General features: G+C 40.1%; 1 protein-coding gene across 4 annotated transcripts in view; it reads right to left on the minus strand.

Moving 5' to 3' along the window:
* Window positions 1–22,416, minus strand: part of bcas1 (brain enriched myelin associated protein 1) — a 106,530-nt gene that overhangs the window by 60,015 nt on the left and 24,099 nt on the right. For all 4 annotated transcript variants that reach the window (XM_051933106.1, XM_051933107.1, XM_028811920.2 and 1 more), the window contains exons 2-3: window positions 14,371–14,455; window positions 7,842–7,911 (exon numbers count right to left, since the gene is read on the minus strand). In XM_051933106.1, the coding sequence (XP_051789066.1) occupies window positions 7,842–7,911; window positions 14,371–14,442 (142 nt within the window). In that variant the 5' untranslated portion in view covers window positions 14,443–14,455. The remainder of the gene's footprint in view (window positions 1–7,841; window positions 7,912–14,370; window positions 14,456–22,416) is intronic.

A 22,416-nucleotide genomic window follows, 5' to 3' on the forward strand; every position in this document is an offset into this window, starting at 1 on the left:
TAATTAAAGGTGTCCTTTGACCCCAAGTGAGCAAAGGCATGTGACATGTGTGGTGCCGCAGGTGCTCAGTCCTAACTTTAAAAATCTGGTGTGAGTCATTCGACATTCTGTGATGGGGTGTGTCGACAAGGCAGTGCTGTTTTGGCGTCTGAATGCAGGATGCAGCTTATGTGGTGATTAAGCTGCATTTGCTCCCAACTCTTTGTAAATAAAAGTAAAACAATTCTTCCTTATGTTGCTGTTGCTCTGCAGGAATTTTCGAGAACCTGTCAGAGGCGTGGAAGAGCCGACGTGACAGAACAATAAATTGCGGGTGCACAGCTTTTTAAAAATATTAATCACGTTTAGCTGTAAATCAACAGACACTGTGCCAAGGAGTAACTTTCTAAACAGGTTTTACAAGGAGAACAACAAAACATTTTGTTTAATCATTTAGCCAAAATTCCAAACTTATCTTTGTTTACTTATTAGTGTACTTTCACATTTTCTAAAGCACCAGGTGAAGAACAGATGAAACAGAGCAGACTGTACTATTATATCCCCATAAGGATAGTTTTGCAAGAATACAGTATATGGTCATTTTTTTTGTTAAAAAAAATTTCAAGTATTACTATTAAAAAGTATTTAACAAAAACGTTGTGCCTGTTCTGGCTTGACCCCCACCTTGCATTGAACCCTGGCACTCATGTTTACAGCTCAACTACAGAACTAGACAAGCATTTCTATTACGTTATGGGACAGTGGTGGGCCTGCATTGTTCCAGACTTGTACCGTGAAAAATTCATTGGCTCTGAGAAACGAATCCCACTAATCTCACTCTTGTAATGAAGACTGGGTTCACCCTTAACTAGGGTTCAGCATGCAAGCTGGAAACATGAACTAATAAGCTTTAGGAGAGCTTTTCAATTATTTAGACCAGGAGTTCAAAAAAGTAAGTAAAAAGGTAAAGAATGTATGTGAAAGTCTGTTTATAAAATACCTATTATAGACAGAAGTCTCAAAGCACCTAACAATATAACACAAAATAAAAAGAAATATCAAAACAACATAATATACAACAACAACCCACAGACAGCAAAGCTACCCAAATGCTTGCCTGAACAGATGCGTCTAAAGTTGCCACTCAAACAGTTTAATCATTTGTGCTGATCTCAACGTCAGAGGAAAACTGTTCCATAATCTTGGAGGAATGGACAGGAATGTTCAATTCCAACGTGTCTTTAGTTCAGTATGAGGAACCAAAAGGAGATCTATCTGAGCAGATTTCAGAGCACGGCCCGAGGTGTGGTGCTGAAGGATGTTCGTGATATATTCGGGAGTTTGACTTGACCGTAAGTGAATACCAGAATTTTGAACTACATCTAAAATTCCATTGGGATCCAGTTTAGAGAGAATAAAACTGAGGAGATGTGGGTTCATCTGTGTGATAGTAGCTGCATTTTGAACAGCCTGAAGATGAGACAAACCAGCTTTACTCAGACAGGTAAAAAGGGAATTGCAATAATCTATACGTGATGAGATGAAAACATGGATAAGCATTTCCATTTCAGCCCTGGTAACAACAGATATAACTTGGATAGGTTTATTAAATGAAAAAGTCAACAGCAACTGAGACAACAGTACATGTTCCCTTTCTCAGGTCAGGTAGCTGACAAGTGTGGTTCAACATTAGCACAATGTTTTCATCATTTCATTTGAAATGTTCATCTTGCCTATTCAAGCATAGGGTCAAGAGACTGGAGCTTCCACTGTCAGTATTAAGAGCACAGCATCAGCCCATTGCAGGGGTCTACTTACACAAGCCCCCGCACTGACTCAAGATATATCAAAATAGAATTATCAGTTGATCTAACATGTTTATTTACGGCATGAGAAATGAACAATGGACTACTCAGAAAAAAATCCATACAAACAGCACACAGATACTGAGATAGCCAGTACTCTGGAGCTGTTAGGCGACAGCAGTGGTAACCACTGCACCACTATACCTCCCCTCAGAAATCTTGATCTTGAACAGGATGCTAAGCAATTTGCTTATCTCAGAAAAGAAATTGTTAAAATACCAGGACTGAAAAGGGCGGAGCTGGTTTTACTCATTTGGTGGCACCTCAAACAGAATACTTTCCAGAGAAATTACTTGAATAGTATTATTTTATTTGCCTTTTGTCCCCTTTCAAGGAGAGGATTATGTTTGGAATTCATGCCTAAGGCTCTTTGTTGAAAATGTAAAATGTGCTCAAAAGTAGAGATTTGTCTTCCAACAGATTGGTCTTAAAGAAGCAATCATAGTAGAAACCAGTAGTGACTGATAATTAAAAGGTTAGAAAGACAAACAAAAACTACATCAGTACCTGGATAATAAAAAATAAAAGTGTTTATATAGACAAACACCTGAGCTTGGTGAGTGCCTTACGGTAACCAATATAAGGGAAGAACTCTAACACATCGGGGGTTTATGCTCCTAATGAGACGACGGATGGTGTCCTGGTGAATCTCCCCCCAGATCTGGACCAGGGCATCACTGAGCTCCTGGACAGTCTGAGGTGCAAACTGGAGGCATTGGATGGACCAAAACATAATGTCCCAGAGGTGTTCTATTGGACTGAGGTCAGGCAAGCATGGAGGCCAGTCAATGGTATCAATTCCTTCATCCTCCAGAAACTGCCTGCATACACATTCGCCACATGAGGCCAGGCATTGTCGTGCACCAGGAGGAACCTAGGATCCACTGCACCAGCACAGGGTCTGACAATGGGTCCAAGGATTTCATTCCAATACCTAATGGCAGTCAAGGTGCTGTTGTCTAGCCTGTAGAGGCCTGTGCATCCCTCCATGGATATGCCTCCCGCAGACCATCACTGACCCACCACCAAAGCGGTCATGCTGAACGATGTTACAGTCAGCGTAATGTTCTCCACGGCTTCTCCTGACCCTTTCACATCTGTCACATGTGCTCAGGATGAACCTCTCATCTGTGAAAAGCACAGGGGGCCAGTGGTGGACCTGCCAATTCTGGTATTCTTTGGCCAACCAAGCTCCACGGTGCTGGGCAGTGAGCACAGGGCCAACTAGAGAATGTCAGACCCTCAGGCTACCCTCATGAAGTCTGTTTCTGATTGTTTGGTCAGAGACATTCACACCAGTGGCCTGCTGGAGGTCATTTTGTGGGGCTCTGGCAGTGCTCATCCTGTTCCTCCTTGCCTAAAGGAGCAAATACTGGTCCTGCTGAAGGGTTAAGGACCTTCTACGGCCCTGTCCAGCTCTCCTAGAGTAACTGCCTATTTCCTGGAATCTCCTCCATGCCCTTGAGACTGTGCTGGGAGACACAGCAAACCTTCTAGCAATGGCACGTATTGATGTGCCATCCTGGAGAAGTTGGACTACCTGTGCATCCTCTGTAGGGTCCAGGTATCGTCTCATGCTACCAGTAGTGACACTGACCATAGCCAAATGCAAAACTAGTGAAAAAAACAGTCAGAAAAGATGAGGAGGGGAAAATGTCAGTGACCTCCACCTGCTAATCGATTCCTGTTTTGGGGGTCATCTCATTGTTGCCCCTCTAGTGTACCTGTTGTTAATTTCATTAACACCAAAGCAGCTGAAACTGATTAATAAACCCCTCTGCTACTTAACTGACCAGATCAATAGCCCAGACATTTCATTGACTTGATGCTATATTCGGATTAAAAAGTGTTCCTTTAATTTTTTGAGCAGTATATTTGTGTATATATATGTGTGTGCATGTGTGTGTTAATCATTAATTTTTAACTTTATACTGGTGGGGCTGTACATACAGTATAAAGCAAACATTACTACATCCTGCCTGAGGAAGCTCTTTTTCTAGCTTTTAATTCACTACAGACACTACAGACACCAGCACCAGCTTATTTACATAATGAAAACATGGTACGTTTAATTTTTAATTTGTATGTTTAACCTTTGTCCTGAGGTGGGTTGGCACCCTGCCCGGAATTGGTTCCTGCCTTGTGCCCTGTGTTGGCTGGGATTGGCTCCAGCAGACCCCCGTGACCCTGTGTTTGGATTCAGCATGTTGGAAAATGGATGGATGGATGGATGTTTAACCTTTATGTGGTTTGTGCTTGAGTGGAATATGTAGAGGAGAGGTTGATAGTAGAGTCTCTGACGATTTACTTATGTTTAAGGCCATCTCACAATTTGCTAATTGCATAGTTACATTTGAGCAAGCTCTGAACTTAGGTAAAGCTGCAGGAGACTGTCTCCAAATCTTGGCCTGGTCACTGTCTGTTTGAAGAATGTCGGTTTAGATGCCCCAGCCATCTGGTTTTCCTCATATCCCAATCACTTCAGTGTTAGCTTAACTGGCATAGCATGAGCTTGTGTGCAGGGTGATGGTCTGGTAACTCATCCTGGGGTAATTCCTACCTTGTGCTCTATGAGGCCCAGCATAGGTTTGTGTCTCTCTAGGATGGCAAAAATGGTTCAAATGGATTCAATCTTCAATAGAAGATTGGAGCTATGGTAGGGATGACGTTTCTCCTGCTTCAAGACTATGTGGACAAATGGCTAGTGACTCAGTTAAGAGCGTTGAGATAGTTGTAACGGGCGGTCCAAGTTCCTTCAGCGGTCCAAGTTCCTTCAGTGCAGAGTCAGTTTCTTGTACCTATCTATCCATCCATCCATTTTCCAACCCGCTGAATCCGAACACAGGGTCACGGGGGTCTGCTGGAGCCAATCCCAGCCAACACAAGGCACAAGGCAGGAACCAATCCCGGGCAGGGTGCCAACCCACCGCAGGACACACACAAACACACCCACACACCAAGCACACACTAGGGCCAATTTAGAATCGCCAATCCACCTAACCGGCATGTCTTTGCACCGTGGGAGGAAACCGGAGCGCCCCAGAGGAAACCCACGCAGACACGGGGAGAACATACAAACTCCACGCAGGGAGGACCCGGGAAGTGAACCCGGGTCTCCTAACTGCGAGGCAGCAGCGCTACCACTACGCCACTGTGCCGCCCTGTACCTATCTAAAACTGTTTTATTTTTTTAGCCAAAACTTTGAAAGTATAATCTTTTCTCTTAGACATACTTGAAGAGAACATGTCATTGACTGAAAGCAGCTTAAATAAGACCCATCTAACCACATTTTTACTGTTCAGTAAGCCGCTGATGCTCTTGTTTTCTCAGATATTGAATTAACACTGTGGTTAACATTATGTCTATTAAAAAAAGAACATTCTACAGGATTTATGTACAATATCAATTGTTTTTCTATATAAAAAAATCATACACTTATGAAGGTATCTATGAAGCACTTTTGGCAATGAAATTGTGTTTACAGACCTCAACATTACTGCAAAGGCCATATTTTAGCTCAATAGCATTCCATGCTCTTAGTTCCTTTATAGATAAAAAAACTTCATAAAAAATGTTTTATTCCCCAGAGAGTTTTAAATAGGGTACTATGCTAATATTATTAGACAGTAGTAAAATACCTCTGTGAGAAATAGCCAGTAATCCTCAACAGTAAACAGTTCCAGCTTTATGTCCCAACTGTCTTAACACTCATTCATAGATATGGCTGGCTATATTTACCTTTCTTTCCGCTGCCCAAGATGGAGTGCAAACAGTACAAATGATGGTGGATATACACTCTAAAGCAAACACTTCCATGGTTAGTAAACAGGCAATATTTGACTAGATAGTCAGTCATTATCCAACCCGCTATATCCTAACACAGGGTCACGGGGGTCTGCTGGAGCCAATCCCAGCCAGCACAGGGCGCAAGGCTGGAACAAATCCCTAGGCAGGGCGCCAGCCCACCACAGGGCACACACACCCACACACCAAGCACACACTAAGGACAATTTAGGATTTCCAATTCACCTAACCTGCATGTCTTTGGACTGTGGGAGGAAATGCACACAGACACGGGGAGAACATGCAAACTCCACGCAGGGAGGACCCGGGAAGTGAACCCAAATGGACCTCCTTACTGTGAGGCAGCAGTGCTACCACTGCGCCACCGTGCCGCCCTTGACTAGAAAGCTTATGGGTATCCATTCCACAAGTAAGTTACAAAATAAGGGCAGCACCTACATACATACATTTTCTTAGAATAAAAATCTGAATTTATTTAATTAAACCAAGTACACTAATGTGTAGTAGAAATCTGTATTATGTTGCATTTGTATTGATGCAACAAAAATTAACAGCACAGGATACAAAAAAACTAAGTATAAAAAGGTAAAATACAATAAAAGACGATGCATCATACAAGGGCAACACAAATTTATAAGATAAAATATTATGACCTTGGGCTACCACAAGCCACCATAACCAATATAGTTAGCCTTAGCATGGATTCAATAAGTATCAAGAACTTTCCTTAAAGGATACAGTCTAAGTCTGATTATTTTGAGAAAAATGGGGGAAAACACTGTCCAAGGCACAGCGCAAACACTCCTGCTCAACTATGCTGAGTTCTTATAACTGGAGCAGCCATGTCACATTATTTTAATACTCCTCCAGTCATTCATGACCACTTGTGCTCTTTGATTAGGAGTGTGATACCCCAGGCCTGGGGCTAATTAAGGTTATTCAGCTGCACCTATTTCACTAGGGCTAGTTAGTGCACAACCTTGTGTGTCTGAGCAATTGATGTAGCGGTAAGTGCTAATTAGCTGTAAGGTTTAAATGTCATTAGGCTGAGTACTCACAGAGGGGAGGAACGGGTTGAGCGGTAAGCATTAGGAGAGCACAGAGGGTGGAAGGTGAAGTGTGAGCACAAGGGACAGAGCTGGTGTCCTGAAGTAGCGGAGCAATGGATACAGCAAAGACTTGTTTCTGAGAAGCAGTGAAGGATGGATAGCGGGAAAGAAAGACTTTGTTGGGAAGGAATGTGATATGAAGGTAATGCTGTACAACAGATCTGTGTGCAGAGGTTGCTGGGATATTTGCACAGGGCCGAATAGAATGCAGAAACAGTGTGTGTGGGTGTTATTGGTATACCATTACCATTGTCTGGTATAACCCTTTATGGTGCACTGATTTTTAAATGAAAAGACCCCTGGTGGTGACTCTTGATGAAACTGTTCTTATGATTGTTATCTAATGAAAATTTAAATATTTATGATTTCAGAATAAGCTGAGTATTTATTACACTACACTTTAATAAAATATTAAGTCTGGACTGTAAGCAGTTGTTCATGTCTCGTCACTTGCTACTGGTCCATCTCAGTTCATAAGCTACAAGATGCTCCAAAAGTGAATGTATCACAAGTAGCACTGTTGCCCTGGAAGAGTCCCCTAACATTATGACAAAAATGTTTGACCATAAAAATCACAAACTTTTAAAAATGCTTTTTGTTTATCAGCATGTGCCTTGTCCTGGTGGGATATTGGTGGACCAAAACTATAAAAGAAAAATACCTCCTGGACTACAGGTAAAATATTGAATGTGTGGGAAACTGGACTTATTCAGGACAATTCCCACACACACACACACACACACGCACACACACACACACACACACACACACACACACACTAAAGGGCAATTTTGAATTTCCAGATGGCCTATCCCACACATCTTTGGGGATGCAGGTGGAAAAACAAATTATCTGGACAAACATCCACTTATGAAGTCTGCTCCAGCAATGACTGGGCTTGGGTTTCAAAATGTACGTGCTAGATCTATTAGGCATCCACACTAACCACTGTCCCTGCCATGCTACTTTATTAATAATGATGATAACAACAAATTGGAAAAAAAATAAATTTTAAAAGTTAGATTTGGCAAAGCTAAAACATTGAGAGGCTCCTTTACTGCTTCATTGCCTGTTCTTACGTACCACAGTTGCCATCAGTGACATGGACAGGCTGGACATCTGGACCATCATTCTGAAAATCTTCCGGCATCAGCTAAAACATAAAGAGACAGAGAGATTTTACTTAATAACTGAGCTTGAGACTTTTTATATTTCCTGCGATGTGATTACAAGTTCAGCTCTTAAGGTGCTAAAACCAGTTCACGATTTTCTGTTTTTTTACTAGATGAGGAACATTCCAGTTTAAAGATAAAGTCCTCTTTTTTGACATGCAAGGTTTTTATAATACTTAATGGTGTCAGCACACCAAACCATTTTTGTGTCTGGACTTTTCATAATTTACGTTTTTCATTCAAACTGATTATTTTTGATTTGACCTAAATGCTTTCTTTATTCATGCTACAAGCAATGTATGTAAAGTCAATAATACATTTTTTTAAGTATCTGCCATATGTGCAGGTAAACATGTATTTATGAGATACATCATATGGGAATATAAACTGATTTGTTTTTATCCGCACACAATTTATTATATTCAAAAGTATGCCACTTTGAAAAAGCAATGGGTTATAATATGAACTTGGAAATTAACTCAATATTAGCTCAAATAAGCAGTTTCCCCTTTAAACTTCAATTCTGCAAAAATTGAACACTGAATATAAAGCATGTTTTGATTCAAATTATTAAAAGTGCAAAGACCACAGTCATGTGCTGAGCATTATATGATAAACCCTTTTAACAGACAGAATTGTTCTGAGCTATTAATTTACATATCACATAATTAACCTCCTATATCATTATGAATGGCAAGCCACAAACTAGTAGATTAACAAGAGAGTTCAACTCAGCACATGGCAACTTTTTATTCTAAGCACTTGTGCAGTCTGGGCCAGTTTTCTGTTAGTATGTGGTTTTGCTCAGCCCTGGACCTATCCCAGCTCCCACGAAAATAGCCTGTGCGGCCACAATCACTAATCAAAGACAGCCTTGTCTGTCCCTTCCTTTTAAATTCTCCTTATGGCCTGCTTTATTGTTTTCTTTTGAATGCCAAGAGTAACCTGCTAAATAATCAACACAACAGAATGGCACTGCACAGCTTGCCTAAGGTGGAATCTAAAGTCCTCTCTTATTTATGAAAGGTCTTACATTCTAATGTAGAAGTGATAAGAACTTGTGTATAATTTTGTTTTGTAATTGTTATACTTTTTACAACTTTTTTCACGTTTCAAATGTTATCTTTCTAGAGATTTTGAAATAATGACTTAAATTTGAATAATTTCCATGCAAAAATTATACTTCAGATTTCTGAGTTTTAAATTGATCTGTCTGTAAGCCCACTAACTATGTTTGTCTCTTTTCCCTTTTAAATTAAGAATGATATGACTATGTAAAGGGTGGTGGTTATTCCTGTTGCCTCAAAGCTTTAGGTTCTACATGTAGAAATATGTTTGCTTTTATAGACTAATCATTTATTTAAAGTTGGACGTGAACCCATTTAACTAATGTCAAAACTCAGCTGGCACATGCATTGTTATCATCACCATCTAAACCATGGGTGTTTAACAGACATTTTCTATTTTAGTTGGTTGCCCTCAAGAATTTTTTTTTACACTGTCTATGGTTTCACGTACCCTTCAGAGGGTGAGAGCCATTCTTTTCATACTGGCAAACACTGCTTTAAAACCACATCTTCTTTGGGCCTCATTTACTCCATCCCCATACTGTTGCACTGATTCCCCTGATCAATTTGGCCACATCTCATTCCCGTACAATATACCACTCCTCACACAGCTTTGTTAAGCATTTTCCTATGATGTCAGTCAATAGGAACAGCTTACAGAACTCTCCTTTACATGTCTTACCTTTAGTATCATTCCTGTGCCTATATCTTAGTCTACATGTCACCTATTGTAGAAAACAGAATTTCCTTATTTCTATTATGTCTGTGAACTAACAAGGTTTGAGAGTGAGTTAGGACATGATCAACAGCTTAAAACTGAGTAATGCCCACTTAAGCCAAAATGTAAGAAAAACTTAAGACAAAATTCATGGTTAAGTCAAAGTAACAGAGAAACAATGTTAGAAGAATTAGTATAGCACTTTGAGTTTTGGGTATTGATTTTACAGCTTGGATAAAGATGTGTTTTCATGAATAACCTTTTATCCCATGGTGTTGCATTCAGTGGTCTTGACTTCAATGTGTTAGTCCTAACAATGGTTTGGGAAACACAGAATAGTATACAAAACACTACAACTATTTCATGATGATAATGAAAAGGAATAGAAGGAAATTAACTTCAGTGACATAAAAAAATAAGAGTAAGATTGCAAGATTTGGTACAAGAAAACCTAAAAAAATAGGAGCAAACTTCTAACAAACCAATAAAAAATAGGAACAAAGGAACAAACTTCTAACAACTTTCTCCAAAACACATCTGTTGCTAATATCTAAACTGACACATACTACATCAGCAGTCAGCATCCCTCTCACACACATTCTACATAAAAAAGCTTGTACTCAACACTTGCAAATTACTCTTTACACCACACTAAATCTGGGTGGCACGGTGGTGCAGTGGTAGCGCTGCTGCCTAACTAGGAGACCCGGGTTTGCTTCCAGGGTCCTGCTGCGTGGAGTTTGCATGATCTCCCATGTCTGCGTGGGTTTCCTGCAAATCCAGTTTCCTCCCACAGTCCAAAGAAATGTAGGTTAGGTGCATTGGCGATCCTAAATTGTCCCTGGTGTGTGTGTGTGTGTGCCCTGTGGTGGGTTGGTGCCCTGCCCGGGGATTTGTTCCTGCGTTGTGCCCTGTGTTGGCTGGGATTGGTTCCAGCAGACCCCCGTGACCCTGTGTTAGGATATAACAGGTTGGATAATGACTGACTGCCTGACCACTAAATCTTTTATACTCCCACCACTTCTGACAACCTTCAATTGACTATCTCCCAACAAATGTACCACAAGGCAGAAAGTTAGTACATAAAATAATATATATATATATATATATTGTGGATGCACAAATAATGCTACATACGTATTGCCAGCACAAATGAGACTAACTCAGAGTTATCTTGAGATTGTAATTAATGCGTACAGGCCCAAACACTTGCTTGAGGGAGAAGCAAGAAACAATGTTACAAGAGAGCTCACAACAGCTTGTTTCACCTGCCTGCCTGACTTTGTATAGTCAAATATTAGTGTCAACTGTCAACTATAAAAATTAAGAATTTTCAAGGGGCACTCATGTGGCACTAAGTTGCCTTGGTTGGTGTAATGATTGTAACACTTAAAAACAAACAAGCATGTAGTACAGAAGTTCAATAATAGACTTACATTTCATATAAAAGTTGTATTTGTATAGAGGCCTTTTTAGTTAGTACACAAGGAGTTGCCTTAGTCATCTGGTTCTACAAAGCTAACAGACATCCATATTACTAACCGAAGGTTGTAAACCGGATATGGACGCAGGGCGAAGGGTGCATCGAAGCGCACGCGCACTGCCGCACTGCAACGAGCCCGCCCATAGCTAACGACACAGCCACAGAAAACACAGAAACGAGAAGGTTGTAAACCGGATGTCACGCGCTCTGCCGCACTGCAACGAGCCCGCCACCTGTAAACTACACTTGCTCTAATCCACTGTGCCAGTAATGTACATCACATAACGGTCACAGACTCTAACCCAGCGGCTTCCCAGACTCAGTGGCTGGCACACGAACACCACAACCTGTAAACTGAACTTGCTGTGCTCCACTCTGCCAGCAGTCGGTGTCAGCAAAGGCAACGGAATCACGTCTCCACAAAACGAGACCGCTTTACTACAGATATGCTTATGTATTTAAATGACATTTCCCCAGACGCACCCACCCTCCATGATATGTCATCCATCCAGATATCGGACGGAACAGAAACTGATTGCCATTCTTGGATTTCCGATTCGTTAGCGAATCGCGGGCTTACTTGTAACTGCCTAAATAAACTAGCTCCAAAAGAGCACAAAGGACACTAACACACATTACCATATAAACAACATTTTTCAGATGTTATCATGCCAGTGGATAATGACACAAATGAAGTACATTTAAGCTACCTCAAAATGTCAAAAAAATGTCAAACTGATTAAACCCTGTTTTTCAGAAATGACATACTTTGAGGTCTGTTTCTGAGAGAAAACAGCCACTGTGACTTTATAAGCTGACCACTATGACAGTGTTCATTACACTGTCTTGTCACATTTCAGTGACATTATGATCTCCATCTGGGACCCCCAAAATAGGGGAGATTGACAAAAAATAAAACAAAAGAACAATGGAGAAAAATGGCAATAATAATGCAATAATGTTGTCAATTGACCGTAAGTTTGCACTGTGTGCTGGAAAAAAAATGCAAAAAGAGATCAAGAATAATCTGCAAAATGCATTGTAAAGGTGTTTGAGGTCAGGGCCTGTATCACCAAGTACTGGAATGCATTCCAATTGGAGGCCAATAGTAACCTGTCCCAGGAGGGAAGCCAGATGGAGACATAGTTAAAGCGTATCTTGAATTATTCAATGAATGTAAAAGTAGTGGAAGGATAGTAGGAATGTACAAGAAAAGTGCACATTTCCCAGTCGTGTTACTGCTGCCATTGGGAGGCTGCTATTGAGGCCCCGGCAGTTTTGACTGGCCCTTTTGTTAAAATATGAGCCAGCAGTCTGGCACGAATACTTGGGCCGATAACCAGAGTTTTGTAAGGCTGTGTCTGAGGAGACCAGGTAAATTCTCCTACTAACTTTTAAGGCTCTCCACAACCTTGCCCCTCCACATCTGTCTGATCTCCTCCATGTTGCTATTCCCTCCCGCACCCTCAGATCCCCTTCCTCCATCTACTTGACTGTCCCCTTCGTCTGTCATACCACTATGGGGAGCAGAGCATTCAGTTGTTCTGCTCCCCAGCTCTGGAACTGACTACCATCTGAGCTCAGAAATATTGAATCATTTTCACTTTTCAAATCTAAACTTAAAACTCGTTTGTTTAAGACTGATTTTTCCCTTTGATTACAATTGCTCTGTCTGTTTTTAACTTTTGTTTTTTTACTTTTGTTTATAATCTGTGTTTTTGTCTATTGTTCGGTGTCCTTGAGTGTCTAGAAAGGTGCCTTCAAATAAATAAAATGTATTATTATTAAAGAAAAGAGGCTAGTGGTCATGGCTGCTGTGGACTGAGCATCAGGTTGCAAGTGAATGACAGTTCACTGCGTAGGGGAAAGGAGAAGAGAGGTTCAAGAAGGCAGAAAGAGGGGGATGTGTAGACAGAGGGAGGTGTTCTGCTTTAGAGCCTCATTTGTTGCGTTTTTGCTTCCAAAATCCTGTTGCCTTCTTTATTGCCTTCAACTTTCTTTTTGTTTCTTCAATATTTTTGCCGTTGGAGGACCAGAACTGTGCCCCCCAAGGCTACAGTATAAGAAAGCATTACTAGTAATAAATATAAAGGAAAAAAGAAAGTCAAAATGAGTACTGCTTTCACACAGTAATTTCACAGGTAAGTTGGGTTACTGAAGGACAATGAAGGCTTTGCAGGAGTGAAAATATATGGACCCTGTATATGACAAAAAGCAGGAAACAGGCGTTCAGTCTGCTCCTATACTTTACAATGTCAGGGCCCAGGTTTTAAACTCAAGACATGAGATCCATCTTAAGAAAAAGGAAAAACTGTTTAATGCTTTTAGCATTAGGAAAGTAATGGGTTTCAGTAGGTTTTTTAAAACAATTAACTAATCAGATTTTTTTCTAATGCAGCAGTACACATCAATAATTTAGCCATAAGCACACAGATATAAGCACATCTCCGTATCCACTTTTTTGAGTGTAATGTCATAAGAACCACTTTAAATGTAAAATGGTGTTAAACAGAACTTCTAATCTGCCTATCAGTCAAAAAACTAAAGGACTAAATTAAAAAAAAAATTATTCCATTTAGGAAATTCCTCTCTGAAACAAAAAATAGTCCAGAGTTTTGAAAAGAAGGAAAATCAAGTGTTTTAAAGAAAGAAGGAGAAAAAGAAAGGTTATGCAGTGTCTGCAAAAATTCATAATAAATCTAACTAGTGGAAAAACTAAAGAAAGCCTTAGTGATCAATTCAAAAAATCACCAATATAGTTTTGACCTCTTGGTTTACAACCTCACATTCTTTCATTCCCTTAAATGTATGATTAAGAAACTTGCTACTGACTATCTTAAGGCGTAACGACATACATTTTTAAGTCATTAAGAGGATTCGATATAATGTATAATTTGTGATTTGTTAAACTGTATTTTATCATGCAGGGTTTACTTTTCTTTCATCACAATTTTTCTGTTCTGAAGATTTCATGCAGAATTACTCTTTTGGGGGACAGTTTATTTCAGGATTCCTTATCCAAAACTGTTTTGTATTGTTTAACCTGCTTAGAAAAAAATCTTGTGCTATACATGACGTGACGACACCTTGGTCAACATTTCAACCCAAAAAAGTGAAAACATGAAGTTTTTAATTTCAACCTGGTGAAATAAAAATAAAAGTAAAGTAGTACCTTGCCATCGTAAGTATTATCTTCAGCATCGCTAGCTTCTGAGGTTTCTGGAGATGATGCTTCATTACCCATCGTCAAGATGATTCTGCAGTAACATAGGAAAGTTTTTATTTGCATTGCATGACACCAGGGAATCTCAGAGAAGTCCACCCATTGACCCAAGTAAGTAAAGGAAAGCTGTTCTGAACTGGGCTGCAGCAAGTGAAATTGATTTTGGCAGCATAAAGGTGTTCAGATCTAAGAACCTGTCATTGATCCCAATCCACCATAGTGAGGTTTTATCTTCACATAATTGAAGAGTGAAGACTATAGCAATGAAGTGTATGATTTTTGAACTGACTCATGCACAAAAAAATGAGAAATAGAAATAAAAGTTAATTTAAGTCTGTGTAGTAAAATTAGATATTGGAAAAATATATTAAAATTGGGCTTCAAATAATATGAAGTCGAAACTGTCATGTAGCTTTTGAGAACCATGCAAGATCCAGTAGCAATAAAGCAAAAAGAAAAAAAAAATGTGTGTGATGGAGTGAGTCTAAGCCCTCAGATGTCTTCAGCCTTGACTACCTCAACCTAGGGGTTGTCATGAACTCTATCAACCTAGGAGCCCAGGAAGTTAATAGCCTGATAAATTTAAGTAAGCAAACACCATTAATTTTCTTTAATAGTTAACCCAATAGTGTGCCAGTTTCCTGAAAACCTTGAGAAAAAAATGTAACTATTAATCCCTATTAATACTATTATTAACTATTATTAATATTACTTTAGTTCTGCAGTATTGTTTGTAGTTGTCTGATGTGTTAAGTTCTGCCTTTAAATTTTGTCAGGCAATCCTCTAAGATTGGGTTTGTCAGTGAGGCATTTTCATTTTCATTCCATTTTTTGATCAGTCATGTCTTTGATACCATGATAGTGTTTTCAACCTGGAGCTTCAGTGACCCTGGTGCTACAGGCACCATAAACATCAACAGGACCACATTGATTTGTTGACTGGTGGAAGGGCAGATCTTGTACTCTTTAAATCACATTGTGATGGTGCTTTAATGGTCAAGTCAAGTCAAGTCAAGTTGGAGAGCATGCACTGGTACAGTGCATTGCCGCACCCACTACACAACGAAACAGCTTGAGATCCCAGTTGGCAACTCCCCCAGACAAACACGCGGTCCTGTCCCACCCTCCGGCAATGACCCTCTATCTGCCGCAGCCAGGTGTTATGTGGGCGACACCTTGGCCTGGTCCAGCCACTTGGGTCCCCAGCAATGAGGATCTTATGAGCCGGATCACCCTCGGGGAAATGCACCACATGGCAGTAACTGACGCTCCCTCACAATGCAGGTAATGTGCCTCATTCGGGACTCCGTGAGCAACCGCTCATTCGACACAAAGTCAAATCGATGGTACCCAAGGATTTTCCAGAGAGACACAGTAGCAAAGAAGTGAAGTCTTCGTCTCAGGTCACTGGATAGCGTCCATGTCTCGCAACCATATGGCAAGACTGGAAGCACCGAGACTCTAAAGACTTGGACCTTCGAACTTTTGCATAGATATAAGGAGCGCCACACACCCCTTTCCAGTGACCTCATGACCCCCCATGCTCTCCCAATCCGTCTACTGAATTCATAGGAAGAGTCACCAGAGACATGAATGTCACTACCAAGGTAAGTAAACCTCTCGAACAAGGTTGACACTATCTCTGTAGACAGACACACTGCTGATGGTTGTGCCTAAGAGGTCATTAAAGGCCTGGATCTTGGTTTTTATCCAGGACACTCGCAAGCCCAGACAGTAAGACTTCTTGCTCAGTCTCTCAAGCTCCCCGATCAGATCCTCCATTGACCCCGCAAAGATCATAGCATCGTCAGTAAAGTCAAGATCCGTGAATCTTTCTTCACCAACAGATGCCCCACAGCCGCTGGACCCCACGACCCTGCCCAACACCCTGTCCATACAAGCATTGAACAGAGTAGGATGCAGAAACACACCCCTGACGAACCCCAGAATCAACTGGGAAAAACACAGAGGTTCTGCCTCCACTCTGCACAGCACTCACAGTACCAGTGTACAGGCCGGCCATGATATCCAGCAACCTCGAGGGGATCCCGCAAACCCTTAGTATGTCCCACAGGGCAGCTCAATCAACTGAGTCAATAATGGTGCTGAATCAAATAAATACTGATGGATTAATTTATGACTATATGGCAGAAAGTGCATGTATAAAATAAATGATAAACAACATAACACACAATGAATCACAGAAATATAGGTAGGGTTTTTACTCAGAAAAACACCTCTATCTGAACTAATTGTAAACGACAAAATAAACATGTTGTCATAGCTTGCTAGTGTCCTCTCCTCTACTCCCACCAGTTTCCCTTTCTTGTTTGCCCTTTATTCAATTCTTTAATTGTTTCCCATATTTGGTTTAATTATTAACCTCTTTAGTGTTACACCCGAGCATCACTTGGGCTGTAAAAAAAGTGCTAAAAGCTTTACTGCCATGTGTCACTCAGCCAGCGGAATAGAAACATCTCACGTAAGAGGATTACTCTGGCTGTGAAAGGGCCAACAATGCTAGTGCCCTGTATTACTTGTGCAACGGTATTGGTGTGTCTTGCTTGAGCGTCAGGCCCGAGCATTACCTGGGCAATGGCGTAGGCATATCTTCTCCTAGCCTCATAATGGCATCTAAGAAATGCCTCTCATCAACAATGAAGACAAAATGAATTTGTCTTCAGGCAGTGAAATTGAAATGGCCAGTGAAGCCGAAAGTCATTCCGAAATCTGAAAGCGACACTCATGTCACTCAGATATGCGCAATGTGCTGTTCATATTATTATTCATCATCATCATTATTATTATTTTTATCATTATTATACTTTCTACACTTCTGACTTTGTACTTTTAGCATTTGTACATTTTACAGTAGAAAGATGAAATTTAATAAAAATATAAAAAAAGCAACACTTGCTAATGCTAAGGAGGTTAAGGGGATGGGCCATTTAGTTAAAGAAAAACCCCACCCAAAATTATGTTTCTTTTAATTATTGCTTAAATCTTGTGACAAAGCTTCAGACATAAACGGGACTATGGTGACCAACACTGGATAACAGCAAACAATATCAAAAAATACATGGAAAAAAATATCACGTTACTTGTGTTGCATAACACATGTCAAGTCATTCTGTCATATGCTCTCAATATCCAAACAAATGTATTTTTACTGAAATATTTTTAAATATACCATCCATCCATCCATTTTCCATCCATCCATCCATTTTCCAACCTACTGAATCTGAACACAGGGTCACGGGGGTCTGCTGGAGCCAATCCCAGCCAACACAGGGCACAAGGCAGGAACCAATCCCGGGCAGGGTGCCAACCCACCGCAGGACACACACAAACACACCCACACACCAAGCACACACGAGGGCCAATTTAGAATCGCCAATCCACCTAACCTGCATGTCTTTGGACTGTGGGAGGAAACCGGAGCGCCCGGAGGAAACCCATGCAGACACGGGGAGAACATGCAAACTCCACGCAGGGAGGACCTGGGAAGCAAATGCGGGTCTCCTAACTGCAAGGCAGCAGCGCTACCACTGTGCCACCGTGCCGCCCTTAAATAAACCACCTCTGTAAAATTATGCTCCCATGACCTAGAGCAGAACATCTCAGAAATGCACAAGACAAGGGCATATTCTCTACCTGATAGTGTTTTTACTTGCTTTATTGAATTTTTAATATTTAGTTTTATTTATCTCTCAGTGCATGCTTTCTCTTTATATCACATGAAGCAAAATGTTAGCCAATAAATTATCTGTTACTGGGCTGGACACCTCATCGATGAATGAGGGGGGAGACTGGTCTCCAATTCAAGTGCTCATTTGTGGCTTGAGTACATTCCATTTTCATTCCCAAGAGTATTTTCCATAAGTAGATTATTTAACAACATTTTATTAAAAATACATGTGTTTGGGACATTGTGAGTATATGACTGGACGACTTGGCATGTGGATTATGTGACATGAGTAATGCAAGATTATTTCATTGTCAATTTTTAATATTGTTTGCTGTTGCCCAATGGTGGGCAGCATAGATGCTTATTCTATCAGAAACTATGTTATCTCTGTTCTGTATGAGAATATGAGATTCAATTTATTTCTTGGCTATAATTACAAACTACATGTCGTAAGTAACACATTTTAAAGAAATATTAAATTTTGGGTGGAGTATCTCTTTAAGCTGTTTTCCTAAAATAAAGAAACAAAACCCGGAAAGGCCGGCTCAAATTGGGACCCGAGTGCTGCTGTGCAGTGAATGACACCTAAGCACTACACCAGTTCCAATCCCTAACAGGCCTTGACACCATTTACTCTCAAGGGGTTTCATCTCTCCCAGGTTGAGGCTCTGAAGAGCTTTCCCCAATCCCCTTCATAATATGAGCAACTTTCTTATGGGCGGCTGAAGCAGAGCTACTCCCGCAGAGAGCAAAAAGAAGTCCTGCCTGTCATTTTGGAGCTGCGTGAAGTTTTTACCGTGGCTGGAGTGCCAGTCCTTGCACCAACCCTCATTTTTCCCTGCAAGTTGGAGGATGCTTGCAGAGCCAGATGCAGGGGTGTTTCCTTGCTCCTACTCTGTTCAGTGCTTGCAAGGACAAGGTATTGGGCTCAGTCATGGGGTCCAACTGTGATTCATCTGTTGGTGAAGAAAGATCCACTGATCTTGACTTTGTAAAAGATGCGGTGATCTTTAATGGAGTCAATGGAGGCTCTGATTGTGGCTCTCAAGAGACTGAGCCAGGAGTCTGAGTGTCTGAGCTTGTGAGTGTCTGCATTAAAACCAATATCCAGGCCTTTAATAACCTCTTGGGCACAGCCATCAGCAGAGTGTCTCTCTGAGGAGAGAGTGTTGACCTTGTCGAGAGGTTTACTTACCTTGGCAATGACATACATGTCTCTGGTGACTCTTCCTGTGAAGTAAGTAGATAGATTGGGAGAGCATGGGGGGTCATGAAGTCGCTGGAAAGGGGTGTGTGGCACTCCTGATATTATTGCAAAAGGACGACGGTCTAAGTCTTTCAAGTCCTGGTGTTTTCTGTTTTACTTTGCGAAACTGGACTCCTTCAGTAATTCAGATAATCCTTGGGTACTGCTGGTTTGATGCTCACGGAATCTCAAATGCGGCACATTGCCTGCATTGTGAGGGGCGTCAGTTACAGCACTATTGCCATCTGGCGCAATTCCCCAAGGGTCAGAGGGTCATTGTTGAGGACCCGGCCAAGAAGATGCCCATGTAACACCTGGCTGTGGTAGATAGATGGTCATTCTGGGTAGTGGGACTGGACCCCATGTCTGTCTGGGAGGGTTGCCAACAGGGATCCTGGGCTGTTTCATTGTGTGGTGGGTGCAGCAACGCACTGTACCAGTGCATACTTCCCAAGCTGACCTGACCTGTTTCCCTCCAAGTGCTGTAGAAATTAGGAAGTCAATTGACTAAGGGTGATACAAAGCCTTACACACTCTTTGCGATGGCATTTGTGACTAACATGGTTAGGTAGTTGCATTAAATCATTCTTAGTTCTACTGTAGTTTTTGGTTTACGTTAATTCTTGTTAAATAATCTTCTACATTAAAGTCAGGTATAGTAATAATAATGCACTGTTTTAAAATCTTTTGACTTGTGCTTCAAGAAAGAATTTGGATTGGAGATATTTTGTCATGGATGTTTTGATATTGTTTGCTGTTGTCCTGCATAGGTTTGTTTGAATCATAAAGTGTCTTACCTCCTTTCTATATGCAAACATAAGATTAAAAATGTTTCTTGGTCGTCACTATGAATCACATGGAAGAAGTAGCACTTAAAAAAATATCATTTTTGGGTGGAGTATTCCTTTAATGATGGTCTTCACAGTTTTCCATGACATATATAAAGCACTGACTTTTTTTGCATTCCTTTCTGGTCTGCACCTTTCGACAATAAATACTAATCATCTTTTGGTAGCACTTTGTAGACCATGGTTCTCTGTACACTGTGGAACTTAGACAACTTCAAGTAGTACTAGGGTACTGTACCATGTTAGCCATTGTGAATGTAGTAAGAACTCAAGCAAAATGACATCTTTTATTGGCTAATTAAAAATATTACAATATTCAAGCATTCGAGGCAACTCAGGCCCCTTCTTCAGGTAAGATGTAAGCACAACTTCAAGGAAATCCAATAGCCTATATGATGTAGAGTCGATCAAGTCATCTGAACAATGAGGTCTCCTTAATGAAGATAACACCTATGCAAGATGTGGAATGTAGTTGGTTAAATCTGAGCACAATCATGGCCTCTTATATGAAAGATGTGTGCACTTAATGAGTCAGACCTGTCGTTGTGGGAAGGCATCAATGGGCTATGCCCACCCAATCACACTGCTAGGTCTGTCCATTAATAATTTTTCAAATACACAAAATCCTGTTTTGGATGAAAGTACTTATTAATTCACAAATAATTATATAGGTGGTTTTTGATTCACTTGTTAAATTAGGTGTGGAGGTGTGTGTATGTCCAACGTTGTTAATGTAGGAACAGACAGAAAATGGTTAGATACCTGAAAATCAGATGAGACTGGAATAGACTCTGCCCATTTTTCTGATATTAAAATGAAAAAACACCATAAGAAGTTATGGATGGGTGATTTTAAAGTTCATCTTACAAAATGTTTTATTCAGCTTTACTGAGGGTGCTCCATGTAAGGTGAGTTATTATGTTTGCATCTTTCCCATTGTGCTTTGCTCTTTGTGTGTATGTCCTGCACCTGCCATGGTGCTCATATTGTCATACTGTACATGTAGTGTTTATGTGGTGATAATCTAACATTTGTCATTAATATAATCTGCAGCATTTAGTTAATAAGAAATGGCCTTATAATATGCCTGCCACATCCTCCATGGTGATTTTGTTTTGCTGGCCTAGGCTTAATGTTGTACTTTGGTTAAATTTAGCATCAGATCAAGAGGTCTATCCTTGTGATGTCAGTTCATCTTCATGGGTGTAGGATGTCAAACCATCTCTTCTTTCTAGCACTTGTTTGACTTCCATTCTTTTAAATTAATTCTTTGGACATTAATATTTTACTAAAATAGTTCTTAGAACCAAGAATGAGATTAATTTCATTTTCACAATATAAAAATTATATTGGATTTCTATAGAAATCCAAATGCTGAAATTAAGGTTTTGTAAAGTTGGTGTCTAGAGGTACTGACTGTTTTTTCTTATTCTTGTTTCCCCAAAATTATAATTTTTTCACTTAAATATTCTTGGCTACAATCTCTTATTAAACATGAAAATCTGACACTAATTAAAGGTGAAGATCTGACATGAATTCTATTAATTTCAGCCTCAGCATCCATAAAATCTGAAAGTTCAGTCAAAAGTATGTAGACATTTGGCATCCACTTTAAAGTCATAAGTAATTTGACAAAGTCAGAAAGGAACAAGTTACAAATAATTGTGGAATTCAGATGCAGTTTTCAAAGTTCAAGGGTTAATAGTCTTGTTTAGCTTCAGGTCAAAGTCATGCTACTTTAGAAAGAGATGAAATATTGGAGGGAGTCCTCAGAAAAGATTTTAAAGACACATATCTCATGAACAAGCATGTAACATGATGGGAAATATGAGTAAATACATAATTCTGAAAATACTAAATAAGTCCTCATTGTGTTCAATAATATTTTATAACCTAGAAGCTTCAAAATCATTTAAAATGTTTTAAAATAATAGATTTCTGACTTTAATTTGCTTAACTTAAAGGATCTGCACTAAAATAATACCTAGATAATCAATTATAGCTTAAAGAAATAAAAGCATGACATAAGATCACTACAAAATATTTCAATCATATCAAAAAAACCAGCATATTCTCTTACTATGTCACATATTATCAAAGCCACTTCATTATATTGAAATACAAGAAAGCAAATTTAAAAGGAAAATGCCATAGTTATTTAAAGATATTAAAAGTCTAATTCCTCCATTTTCTGAACCTGGTAATTCCAGTTT

The sequence above is a fragment of the Erpetoichthys calabaricus genome, chromosome 10 (genome assembly GCF_900747795.2).
Source record: "Erpetoichthys calabaricus chromosome 10, fErpCal1.3, whole genome shotgun sequence".
Classification (NCBI taxonomy): Eukaryota; Metazoa; Chordata; class Cladistia; order Polypteriformes; family Polypteridae; genus Erpetoichthys; species Erpetoichthys calabaricus.